A 12,237-nucleotide genomic window follows, 5' to 3' on the forward strand; every position below is an offset into this window, starting at 1 on the left:
CCCGCCTCCCCCACCCTCCCAGGCAGCGCATTCCAGACCCTCACCATCCTCTGGGTAAAAGGATTTTCCTCAAATCCCCCCTTAAGCCGCCCACCCCTCAGTTTTAACTTGTGTCCCCTTGTAACTAAGGGGAACAGCTGCTCCCTGTCCACCCAGTCCGTGCCCCTCATAATCTTGTACACCTCGATCAGGTCACCCCCTCGGTCTTCTCTGCTCCAGAGAAAACAATAAACCTCAAATAACTTTGATTTGTTACAACGGGTGGACACCAGGTTGGGCAGGGGGAGGGAGGAGGCGGAGGTGGGGTGGGGGGAATGCGTCTTGAGTCAGTAAAAAGTAATTGGACCTAATGCTGGTGGGAACATGATATCTTTTCTCTCTCTTACTTTTGCCACCCTATTGTCTGTTTAGTTTCCCTATAGCTGGTATCTGATTTTTAAACAAAAAATGCCCCAAGAGTTCCTTTTTGTTTTTTGAACTGAAGATAAAAGCAGTGTGGACATGGTGGCACAGTGGGTTAGCTCTGCTGCCTCACAGCGCCAGGGTCCCGGGTTCGATTCCCGGCTTGGGTCGCTGTCTGTGCGGAGTTTGCATGTTCTCCCCGTGTCTGCGTGGGTTTCCTCCGGGTGCTCCGGTTTCCTCCCACAGTCCGAAAGATGATTTTAACATTGGTTTATTAGTCACAAGTAGGCTTACATTAACACTGCAATGAAGTTAAGAACATAAGAAATAGAAGCAGGAGGAGGCCATCTAGCCCTTCGAGCCTGCCCCGCCATTCGATAAGATCGTGGCTGATCTGAAGTGGATCAGTTCCACTTATTGTTGTGAGTTATTGTGAAAATGCCCTGGTTGCCACACTCCGGCACCTGCTTGGATACACTGAGGGAGAATTTAGCATGGCCAGTGCGTCTATTTGGACTGTAGGAGGAAACCCACGCGGACACAGGGAGAATGTACAGATTCGATACAGACGGTGACCCGAGCCGGGAATGGAACCCGGGTCCTTGACTCTGTTGAGACAGCAGTGCTAACCACTGTGTCACCTGTGTAAGCTAGTTGGATTGGCCATGCTGAATTGCCCCTTGCTGTCTCAAGATATGTGGGTTAGTGGCGTAAATATGTGGGGTTATGGGAATAGGGCTGGGTGGGATGATCCCTCAGAATCCAGTGGGCCACATGGCCGCCTCCTGCACTAGTTAGGGATTCTATAATTTGAGCAGCTATGCAAAGAATCCATAGTGCGGAAATGGGCCATTCGGCCCATCTGAACTATGCTGCTCCGCTAACAGAAACATGTATTAGGAGCAGACGGTTGTGGTTTGGTGCCCTGGTCTGCTGGGAGATTAGGTACGGAGTCACAAGTTCCTTGCAACCCGAGGAATTTTCTTCACCTTGAAAAGAAAAGTGCTGAAGTTTTGCGTTTGCAGGATTTTTCACGTAACGTTTGAACTATTGTAGCTGAAAGACCATTAATCTCTCTCCTGTTTGACGTAGGGCCCAATGACTACAGTTACCAGCAGGCATCGTACACTGACCAAGGCTTTGATAGGCCTTACGAGGAATCCATACACCATTACTTCGAAGGAGGTATATACATATATACCTTCACAACGGCATACACACACCTCATTTCCCCCCCCCCCCCCCCATCACTCCCCTTCCCCCAGTAAAAAAAAACCCCAGGGTGGGGGGAGAGAAAAGCTCCATCTTTCCCCACCCTCCCCCTCACTCCGCACAGCTCTGGTAGAACAGTAGTTGCTGGCTGTCCCACAGTCAAAGTAGCTACAAGATTAATAATTATCCTGCCAATGCTTGCAAAATAGCTTTAACCTTTCTAACTTTTAAGGAGAAAAATTGCTTTGGAAACCTAAATACATCCATATCGCTCATAATAGAAAAGATTAACACGCACACACCCCTTGGGTCCAGATTTTGGTATGCAGATCGGATTTTATATGTGTAGATGTCTTTTTTTATTTCATCTAGCCTAGCTACCTTCCAGTCTGTGTTGTAACAGTGAGTGTGTGTTTAGTTTCTTTTTGCAGGGTTGCTGTAAAGCTATTTTGAACATTGCTTGACGCAGGACTTGTCTGGGCAAATCCTTTATTTTAATGTTTTTAGTGTCTCTCCCTCTGTCTCTCTCCTCCTCTTTGTCTGGCTCTCTCTCTCTCATTCCCCCTGTCTCTTTGTCTGGCCCCCCCTCTCTCTCTCTCTCTCTCTCTGTCTCTCACTTCCCCTCTCCCTTTGTCTGTCTGTCTGTCTGTCTTTCTGTCTCTCTCTCTCTTCCTTGCTCCCCTTCTCTCTTTGTCTGTCTGACTGTCTCTTGCTCACCCTGTGTCTGGCTCTCCAGCTCCTCCTCTCTCTTTGTCTGGCTCTCACTCCCGCTCCCCTTCTCTCTCTTGGTCTGTCTTTCTCGCTTCCTCTCTCTCTCTCTCTCTCTCTGTTTCTCTCACACTCCCCCTCCCTCTTTCTGTGTCTCTCTCTCTCTCTTTCTTTCTCTTTGTCTCTTGTGCTTCCCCCTCTATCTCCCTGTGCCCTGATTTTTCTCTCTCTCTCTCTCTCCCTCTCTCTCTCCCTGTGCCCTGATTTTTCTCTCTCTCTCTCTCTCTCCCTCTCTCTCTCCCTGTGCTCTGATTTCTCTCTGTCTCGCTGTCTCTCTCTCTCTCTCTCCCTGTGCCCTAATTTCTCTCTCTCTCTCTCTCCCTGTGCCCTGATATTTCTTTCTCTCTCTCTCTTTCCCCCCCTAGTGCCCTGATTTCTCTTTCTCTCTCTCTCTCTCCCTGTGCTCTGATTTCTCTCTCTCTCTCCATGTGCCCTGATTTCTCTCTCTCTCTCTCTCTCTCTCTCTCTCTCTCTCTCTCTCTCCCTGTGCCCTGATTTCTCTATCAGTTGTCTTGTGCTTTGCAATGGGGATGTTGAGATTGATGCTGTGCTTCCTTTGCAGGTAACTCACAGTATAACCAGCAGCAAGACACCTACCAGCAAGGACCCCCGCAGCAACAGGGCTACCCACAGCAGCAATACACAACTCCACAGGGCTACCCCACACAGCAGCAGGGTTATGGTAAGCAAGTCAGGACGCGTAATCATTAGGCCCAGAGGGAGATGACGAGGATTCATTCCGGTTTGTAAATTGCTGCTGTAACTTTTAAGCGAATGAAATGTTGATGTTGGTGTCCGATGGTGAGTAGGGTCACAGAAAGTGGCCACTCAGCCCATTGGACCTCTGCTAGCCCTTTTACGTGGGGTATAAGGCATAGAAACAGACCAATCAGTCCATGCTGGTGTCTGTGCTTCACTCGAGACTCCTCACTCCTTTCCTCATCTCACCCTGACCCTCTATTCCCCTCTCCCTCACGCACGTACCTGGCTTTCCCTCAAATGCAGCTATACTATTCACCTGGACCTCTCCCTGTGGTGATGAATCCCAGATACTCCCCACTCTCTCTGGGTGAAGAATTCTCTGTGATTATCTGAATCGGTGGTCTCCAGTTTAGCGTTTCGCCAGCAGTGGGGATACTCCCGCCCGTGCGAACTGTTATCAAAAACTTTTATAACAACCTCCTTCGGATCGTCCCCTCAGCCTTTCCTTTTCAATAGGAGAGAGAAAAAGTCCCACAACACCAGGTCAAAGGCCAACAGGTTTATTTGGAATCACGGGCTTTCGGAGCGCTGTTCCCTCGTCAGGTGAGTAGGTTTTGCAAACACGGCATATATAGACACAGACACAATTGCAAGATAATGGCAGGGATGCGAGTTTTTACAGGTACGGATAATGCGAATAGAGAGAGGGAAAATCACAGGATAACCTGTGCTTATCCGTCTCTCCGCTCACGCTGTCCGTGTACCTGTAAAGATTTGACTACCACAGAACCATAGAAAATTCCAGCTCAGAAACAGGCCTTTTGGCCCTTCTTGTCTGTGCCGAACCAATTTTTGCCTAATCCCACTGACCTGCACTTGGACCATATCCCTCCACACCCCTCTCATCCATGAACCCGTCCAAGTTTCTCTTAAATGTTAAAAGTGACCCCGCATTTACCACTTTATCCGGGAGCTCATTCCACACTCCCACCACTCTCTGCGTGAAGAAGCCCACCCCAATATTCCCTTTATACTTTTCTCCTTTCACCCTTAACCCGTGCCCTCTGGTTTTTTTCTCCCCTAGCCTCAGTGGAAAAAGCCTGCTTGCATTCACTCTGTCTATACCCATCATAATCTTATACACTCTATCAAATCTCCCCTCATTCTTCTACACTCCAGTTCTTTACCTGTAAAGACTTGCATTCCAACTATTGTCTTGCAATTGAGTCCGTGTCTATATATTGCCATGTTTGCGAAACCTACCTCTCCACACACCTGATGAAGGAGCAGTGCTCTGAAAGCTCGTGATTCCAAATAAACCTGTTGGACTTTAACCTGGTGTTGTGAGACTTCTTACTGTGCCCACCCCAGTCCAACGCCGGCATCTCCACATCAATAGGAAGGAGATGCAGCCTTTCCAATTTATCCCCCCGTGTAAATCTCCTTGTGCCCCCTCTCCAGTGTATCCGTTTTGATATTGTACAGATAGTAGCAATAATGTAACAATATAAATAAAATTACAAAAGTGTTGCATTTGTTATATGGCACAGAAACAGGCCATTCGGCCCAGCCAATCTATGCTGGTGTTTCTGCTGTACTCGAACCGCCTCCCACCTGGCATTGTGCAAATATATCATCCTAACTCTCTGTTCCCTTGGGTAAAATCATAGAATCCTGACTGTGGAGAGAGACCACTTAGCCCATCTAGCCTGCACTGACTGACAACAATCCCACCCAGGCCCTATCCTCGTAAACCCCATGTATTTACCCTGCTAGTAATGGAATCCCCACAGTGCAGAATGAGGCCACTCAGCCCATCTAACCTGCACCAGCAACAATCCCACCTAAACCCTATTCCCACAACCCCAAATATTTACCCTAGCTAATCCTCCTGACACTAAGGGACAATTAAGCACGGCCAATCCCCTTAACCTGCATATCTTTGGACTGTGGGAGGAAACCGGAGCACCCAGAGGAAACCCACACAGACACGGGGAGAATGTGCTTACTCCACACAGACAGTGACCCAAGGCCAGAACTACCATAGTGCAGAAAGAGGCCCTTCGGCCCATCGAGTCTGCACCAAACACAATCCCACCCAGGCCCCTACCCCCATATCCCTACATATTATACCCACTAATCCCTCTAACCTCTGCTACCCTGGACACTAAGGGGCAATTTCTTGGCACGGCCAATCAACCTAATCTGCACATCTTTGGACTGTGGGAGGAAACCGGAGTAAACCCACGCAGACACGGGGAGAATGTGCAAACTCCACACAGACAGCGACCCGAGCCGGGAATCGAACCCAGGACCTTGGAGCTGTGAAGCAGCAGTGCTGACCACTGTGCTACCATGCCACCTCCAATCCAATGTTTGGATTATTAACTGAAAAGGAAGTGTGTGTGTTATGGGGAGAAGACGGGAGAGTGGCAGTAGTTGAATTGTTTCTTGGGGAAATAGAGGCACAAAGGGCCAAATGGGGAGGCAGTGTCCTAGTGATGTTATCACTGGACTATTGATCCAGAAACTCAGCTAATGTTTTGGGGGGCCCGGGTTCGAATCCCGCCTCGGCAGATGGTGGAATTTGAATTCAGTAAGAAAATCTGGAATTAAGAATCTACTGATGATCATGAAACTATTGATGGAAAAACCCATCTGGTTCACTAGTGTCCCTTAGGGAAGGAAATCTGCCGTCCTTACCCGGTCTGGCCTACATGTGACTTCAGAGCAAAGTGGTTGACTCTCAACTGCCCTCCAAGGGTAACTAGGGATGGGCAATAAATGCTGACCCAGCCAGTGATGCCCACATCCCGTGAATGAATAAAAAAAGGCCACATCCTGTGCAGTGACCATTCTATGTGAGGTGGTTCTTCTGGATTTCACCTCTCAAACGGAAAAGTGGGAAGTACGGTATGGTTTTGGAGGCTTGTATGATTGAAATGGTATTCTGTTTTGCAGGTTCATCGCAACCCCCTCCGAACCAGTACGCAAACTACCCGCAAGGTCAAGGACAGCAGTACGGAGGTTACAGACCACCCCAACCTGGACCCCCACAGCAGCAACAGAGGCCTTATGGGTATGACCAGGTATGGGATGTCTGCTGCCTCCAAGCTAATCAGTTTTATTTCACGAGCAGGATTGTAGAACGTGGGAGTGAAACACAATGCTGTGCTTAGTAACACACGGGAGGAAGACTCCAAAAAATCCAAGGAGAGTTGAGGGTCCCAGGTACAGGGGCTCACACGAGTAAAATGTCAAGAATGCTTACAGGAAATGATCATAAGAGTGAATGGAATGCTGGGACAATGCAAAGGACAGCGGGAAATCGGAACTAAAAACAGAAAGTGCTGGAAATACTCAGCAGGTCAGGCAGTATCTGTGGAGTGATTTAGAGTTAATATTTCAGGTCGATAGCCGTTCGTCAGAACTGGGGAAAAGTCAGGAATACAATTGTAAGGCATGCCGTGTTATTTTCCCTGTGTAATCTGAAGTGACGTAGAAACAGTAGATAGGAGCAGGAGGAGGCCATTTGGCCCTTCGAGCCTGCTCCCCCATTCATCACCATCATGGTTGATCATCCAACTCAATAGTCTAATCCTGCTTTCTCCCTATAACCTTCGATCCCATTCGCCCCCCCCCCCCAGTGCTATCTCCAGCTGCCTCTTGAATACATTCAATGTTTTGGCATCAACTGCTTCCTGTGGGAATGAATTCCACAGGTTCACCGGGTGAAGAAATGTCTCCTCATCTCCGTCCTAAATGGTCTACCCCGAATCCTCAGACTGTGACCCCCTGGTTCTGGACTCCCCCCACCCTCGGGAACATCCTCCCTGCATCTACCCTGTCTAGTCCTGTTAGAATTTTGAGTCTCTACGAGATCCCCCCCTCATTCATCTGAATTCCAGGGAAAACAGCCCTAAGCTAATCCATCTCTCCTCATACATCAGCCCCACCCTCCCCGGAATCAGCCTGGTAAACCTTCGCTGCACTCCCTCGAGGGCAAGAACATCCTTCCTCAGAAAAATAGGAATGAGGCTGGGGTTTGTAGTATTGGATTTATTATTGTCACGTGCATTAGTATACAGTGAAAAATATCGTTTCTTGCGTGCTATACAGACAAAGCATACCATTCATAGAGAAGGAAAGGAGAACGTGCAGAATGTAGTGTTACGGTCATAGCTAGGGTGTAGAGAAAGATCAACTTAGTGCGTGGTAGGTCCATTCAAAAGTCTAGTAAAGATCTTAGAAGATTTGTTGAACTAACTAACAATATACAACAAAATATCTGAACTATTACTTATTCTATATGTATACAGACTGGTCCTACTTGCTGAACTGCTAGACTGTGCTAGATTGGAGTTACTACCACACTGGTACTCACTGACATGATGTCTTTGAGATAAAATACTGCAGTTGCTGGAATCTAAACAAAAACAGGAAACAGCTGGAAAATTTCAGGAGGTCTGACAGCACCTGTGGCGGGAGAATAGAGCCAACGTTTCGAGTCTGGATGAGCTTTCATCAGAGCTAGATGACTTTGAAGTTTTATATTGGTGCAAAGCGGGCACCTCGTCTGCATTTGGTCTCCCCAGTGTAGAGTGTGGCTGGCCTTTATACCTGGAACAAGCAGGTGCTGGATAATCCAGCTCAGAGTATAAAAACAGATAGCAAAAGTTTCCACAAATCTATAGAAGGAGACAGAGTGGCTAAGGTAAATATTAGTCCTTTAGAGGATAGAAGGGGGATAAGACACGTCTCCTGGTCCTGATGGAATGTATCCCAGGGTGCTGAAAAAGATGGTGGGGGAAATAGCAAATGCTCTAGTGATAATTTACCAAAATTCGCTGGACGCTGGGCTGGTTTTTGCAGATTGGAAAACAACAAACGTGACACCACTGTTTTTAAAAAAAAGGAGGCAGACAAAAGGCGGGTAACTATAGGCCGGTTAGCTTAACTGCTGTAGTAGGGAAAATACTTGAATCTATCATCAAGGAAGGAATAGCGAGGCATCTGGACAGTAGTTGTCCCATTGGGAAGACGCAGTATGGGTTCATGAAGGGCAGGTCGTGTTTAACTAATTTGGTGGAATTCTTAGAGAACATTACATGTGCAGTGGACAATGGGGAACCTGTGGATGTGGTGTATCTGGATTTCCAGAAGGCATTTGACAAGGTGCCGCACCAAAGACTGCTCCATAAGATAAAGGTGCACTGTGTTGCAGGTAATGTATTAGCATGGATAGAGGATTGGTTAACTAACAGAAAGCAAAGAGTGGGGGTAAATGGGTGTTTCTCTGGTTGGTGATCAGTGAGTAGTGGTGTGCCTCAGGGATCAGTGTTGGAACCGCAATTGTTTATGATTTACATAGATGATTTGGAGTTGGGGACCAAGTGCAGTGTGTCAAAATTCACAGATGACACTAAGATGGGTGGCAGAGTGAAGTGTGCAGAGGATGCTGAAAGTCTGCAAAGGGATATAGATAGTCTAAGTGAGTGGGCGAGGGTCTGGCAGATGGAGTACAATGTTGGTAAGTGTGAGGTCATCCATTTTGATAGGAATAACAGCAAAATGGGCTATTATTTAAATGGTAAAAAAATGCAGCATGCTGCTGTGCAGAGGGACCTGGTTCACTAGGCTGATACCGGAGATGAGGGGGTTGGACTATGAAGAGAGACTAAATAGACTGGGTCTGTACTCGTTGGAGTTTAGAAGGCTGAGGGGGGATCTTATAGAGACGTATTAGAAAATGAAGGGGATGGATAGGGTAGAGGTAGAGAGATTCTTCCCTCTTAGAAAGGATAGCAGGACTAGAGGGCACAGCCTCAAGATAAGAGGGGGGCAGTTTAGATCGGAGTTGAGGAGGAACTTCTTCATTCAAAGGGTGGTGAATCTCTGGAATTCTCTGCCCGTTGAAGTGGTGGAGGCTGCCTCGCTGAATATATTTAAGTCACGGGTAGATAGGTTTCTGATAGACAGGGGAATTAAGGGTTATGGGGAGAAAGCGGGAAAGTGGAACTGATCCACTTCAGATCAGCCATGATCTTATTGAATGGCGGGGCAGGCTCGAAGGGCTAGATGGCCTACTCCTGCTCCTATTTCTTATGTTCTTATTATGTTCCTGTGTCCTTGTGCAAGATTCTCAAGGGATTGGTTTGCAGGTACAGCAGGTAATTAAGAAGGCAAATGGAATTTTGTCCTTCATTGCTAGAAGGATGGAGTTTAGAAACAGCGAGATTATGTTGCAGCTGGATAAGGTGCTGGTGAGGCCACACCTGGAGGACTGTGTACAGTTTTGGTCTCCTCACTTGAGAAAGGATATACTGGCACTGGAGGGGGTGCAGAGGAGATTCAGTAGGGTGATTCCAGAGTTGAGAAGGTTGGATTATGAGGAGAGACTGAGTAGACTAGGGCTATAATCGTTGGAATTCAGAAGAATGAGGGGAGATCTTATAGAAACATATCAGATTATGAAGGGAATGGATAAGATAGAAGCAGGGAAGTTGTTTCCACTGGCGGGTGAAACTGGAAGTAGGGGGCATAGCCTCAAAATAAGGGGGAGCAGATTTAGGACTGACTTGAGGAGGAACTTCTTCACACAAAGGGTTATGAATCTGTGGAATTCACTGCCCAGTGAAGCAGTTGAGGCTGCCTCTTTGAATGTTTTTAAGGCAAGGATAGATAAATTTTTGAACAGTAAAGGAATTAAGGGTTATGGTGAGCGGGCGGGTAAGTGGAGCTGAGTCCACAAAAAGATCAGCCATGATCTTATTGAATGGCGGGGCAGGCTCGAGGGGCCAGATGGCCGACTCCTGCTCCATTTCTTATGTTTCCGTGATACAAAGCCCTGATGGTGGTGCAACTGGGGTTACAGTCAGCCAATCTGGACACCACACCTTGAGGAAATCTCCGTTCACCTTGGGCTGAGTGCAATGTAGATTTATTAGCGATACCTGCATCTGACGGTGAAATTACGATTTCACAAACGAGCATTGCGATTTAGAAAGTTAAGGGGCAATTTGACAGAAACTTTTGAGATATTAAAGGGAGCAAATACGACAGATGGATCCAATTTCTGTCTTTTTTTTAAGGTTTTCTTCTTTTAGATGGATGAGATGGCACAAATACTACAATTGGTCTCTATAAATAAGACATTTTTGCTGCTTTATTAGAAATAAATCTCCCATACTTTGATTTCAAAATGAATATTTTGCCCATAACTATATGTGTACAGAGGGATATGGGCCAAATGTGGCCAATTGGGATTAGTGTAGAGGTTCTAAAACAAAAGGGTGGTATGGACAAGTTTGCCTATTTCCGTGCTGTAAATCTCTATGACTACTTGTGTTTGAACAAACTTGTCAAATCATAAAAAGAAATATAAAATTTACGGATATGGGACAAGTGCTGGAAACTGGGATGAGTGAGTTTTTCGGTGTCATTATTGTCAGCGACTCGATGGGCCGAAGGGCCTTTTCTGTGCTGTACGACTCCACGACAGAGCCAGGTTTTGTCTCTGTTTTTGACATTGGCCTGAAGGGGATGAGGCTGTTAGACTTCACAGCGACACCAGGGAGACGGCGCGAGGCATCAAAAGGAGCTCAGCTTATTCACGTGCCAGTCCCACAGAGGAAACTCTCCAGTTTGTTTGTAGATTTCCATTTCTGGGAACAGAAACTCTGTTGCGAAACCTCAAATGACGGCTAAAAGGACTGAGACGCTACCTTTGCTCCGCCGTGCGTCTCTATGATAAAGGTTAACACCGCCAAAAGCACCCAGTTCACCACATTGGATTCAATTAACTCTCCCGAGTAACATTTCAGATTCTGCTCTTTCGATTTGTTCTGGATTTGAACCTTTCGCACGGCGGGCAAGGTTGCTTCTGTTGACAAACAAAAAAATTGGGCTTTAAAGGTGAATCCATTGTTGAGTATTTGCAGATCCCCGTGTGCTACGTCCAAAAGTGATTGCCAACACCGCCAAGCACCCCCCCTCCCTTTCCCACCGACTCCATCTCCCCAACATTGATGCTCATCCCAAAACAGTCCAACAAGTCGGCATTTGCTGCATTTGAAGGAAGAGCGGCGGAAATGGGGCCATTTGCGAAAGACTTGCAAAGATGGGCTGAATGGCGCCCCCTGCTGCACTGGATGATTCCAAATAGCGTTTCACTGCGTTATTCCAAGTGGACGCTACAGAAAAGACGCCCCCGCGATTCTGGGGAATAAAGCCACAATTTGTATGGATATAGACAGGAAACCCAAGGCCCCCCCAACAGTGGAATGGATAATATTTTGACCTGTGGACCATCAGCGACAGGAGCTTGGATAAGTTTGTTACTGTAAGTAGGCTTACATTCACACTGCAATGGGGTTACAGTGAAAATCCCTTAGTCACCACAATCCGGCGCCTGTTCGGGTACACTGAGGGAGAATTTTGCACGGCCAATGCACCCAACCAGCATGTCCTTCCGACTGTGGGAGGAAACCGGAGATCCAGGAGGAAACCCACGCAGACACAGGGAGAAGGTGCAAACTCCGCACAGACGGTGACCCAAGCCGGGAATCGAACCCAGGTCCCCTGGCGTTGTGAGGCAGCACAGCGGCTTAGCACTGCTGCCCCACACGTGGGAATCACTGCTGATTTCCCCTGTTAAAATAAAAGTGGACATTCTTTGTCCAAGCATTCTTGGACAAAGAATGCTCCCAGCACCAAACTCGGGATTTGCTCCATTTTTGGTCCAGAGCTCTCCTTTTGGAGCGGGGAATGGAAATCCGGAGAAGTGAAGTAATCCAGGAGTGCGGGAAGGAGAAGTGAGAAGAATTGCGCTGGTAACTCCAGATGCCCTCCTGGAGATCTCGGGGATGACCAGGAGTGCAGAATGCTGAGTCTTTGAGGGCTCCAGGACTCAGAGGGGAGAGAACCCCAGGAACGGTTAAGGGGTGAAAAAGTAGCAAGTGAGACAGAGGTCCAAACTGTAGGCGCTGGAGAGGACAAAATAGGCACTGACCAACAGAAGAGGTGAGAAGAAACCATGTAGTCAAAGATCCACTTAAGATATCACAGGTAAGTGTTGATCGTTGTATTCTTTCCGTATGTGTGAACGAGAGTGTTTGCCCTCGGCACATTACTTTTAGCGAGTAACATTTTAAT

At 47.4% G+C, this 12,237-nt stretch overlaps 1 protein-coding gene across 4 annotated transcripts in view; it reads left to right on the forward strand.

Annotated features, from left to right (window-relative positions):
• The window catches only part of ss18 (SS18 subunit of BAF chromatin remodeling complex), a 92,536-nt gene that overhangs the window by 64,283 nt on the left and 16,016 nt on the right, over positions 1–12,237 (forward strand). For 3 of the 4 annotated variants that reach the window (XM_080194748.1, XM_080194746.1, XM_080194747.1), the window contains 2 exons: positions 2,945–3,064; positions 6,046–6,173. In XM_080194748.1, the coding sequence (XP_080050874.1) occupies positions 2,945–3,064; positions 6,046–6,173 (248 nt within the window). Of the gene's footprint in view, positions 1–1,494; positions 1,588–2,944; positions 3,065–6,045; positions 6,174–12,237 lie in introns of all 4 variants that reach the window. The other variant, XM_080194749.1, reaches the window with a different exon arrangement.

This window comes from Carcharhinus amblyrhynchos, chromosome 8 (assembly GCF_965287045.1).
Source record: "Carcharhinus amblyrhynchos chromosome 8, sCarAmb.v2.hapA, whole genome shotgun sequence".
Lineage (NCBI taxonomy): Eukaryota > Metazoa > Chordata > Chondrichthyes > Carcharhiniformes > Carcharhinidae > Carcharhinus > Carcharhinus amblyrhynchos.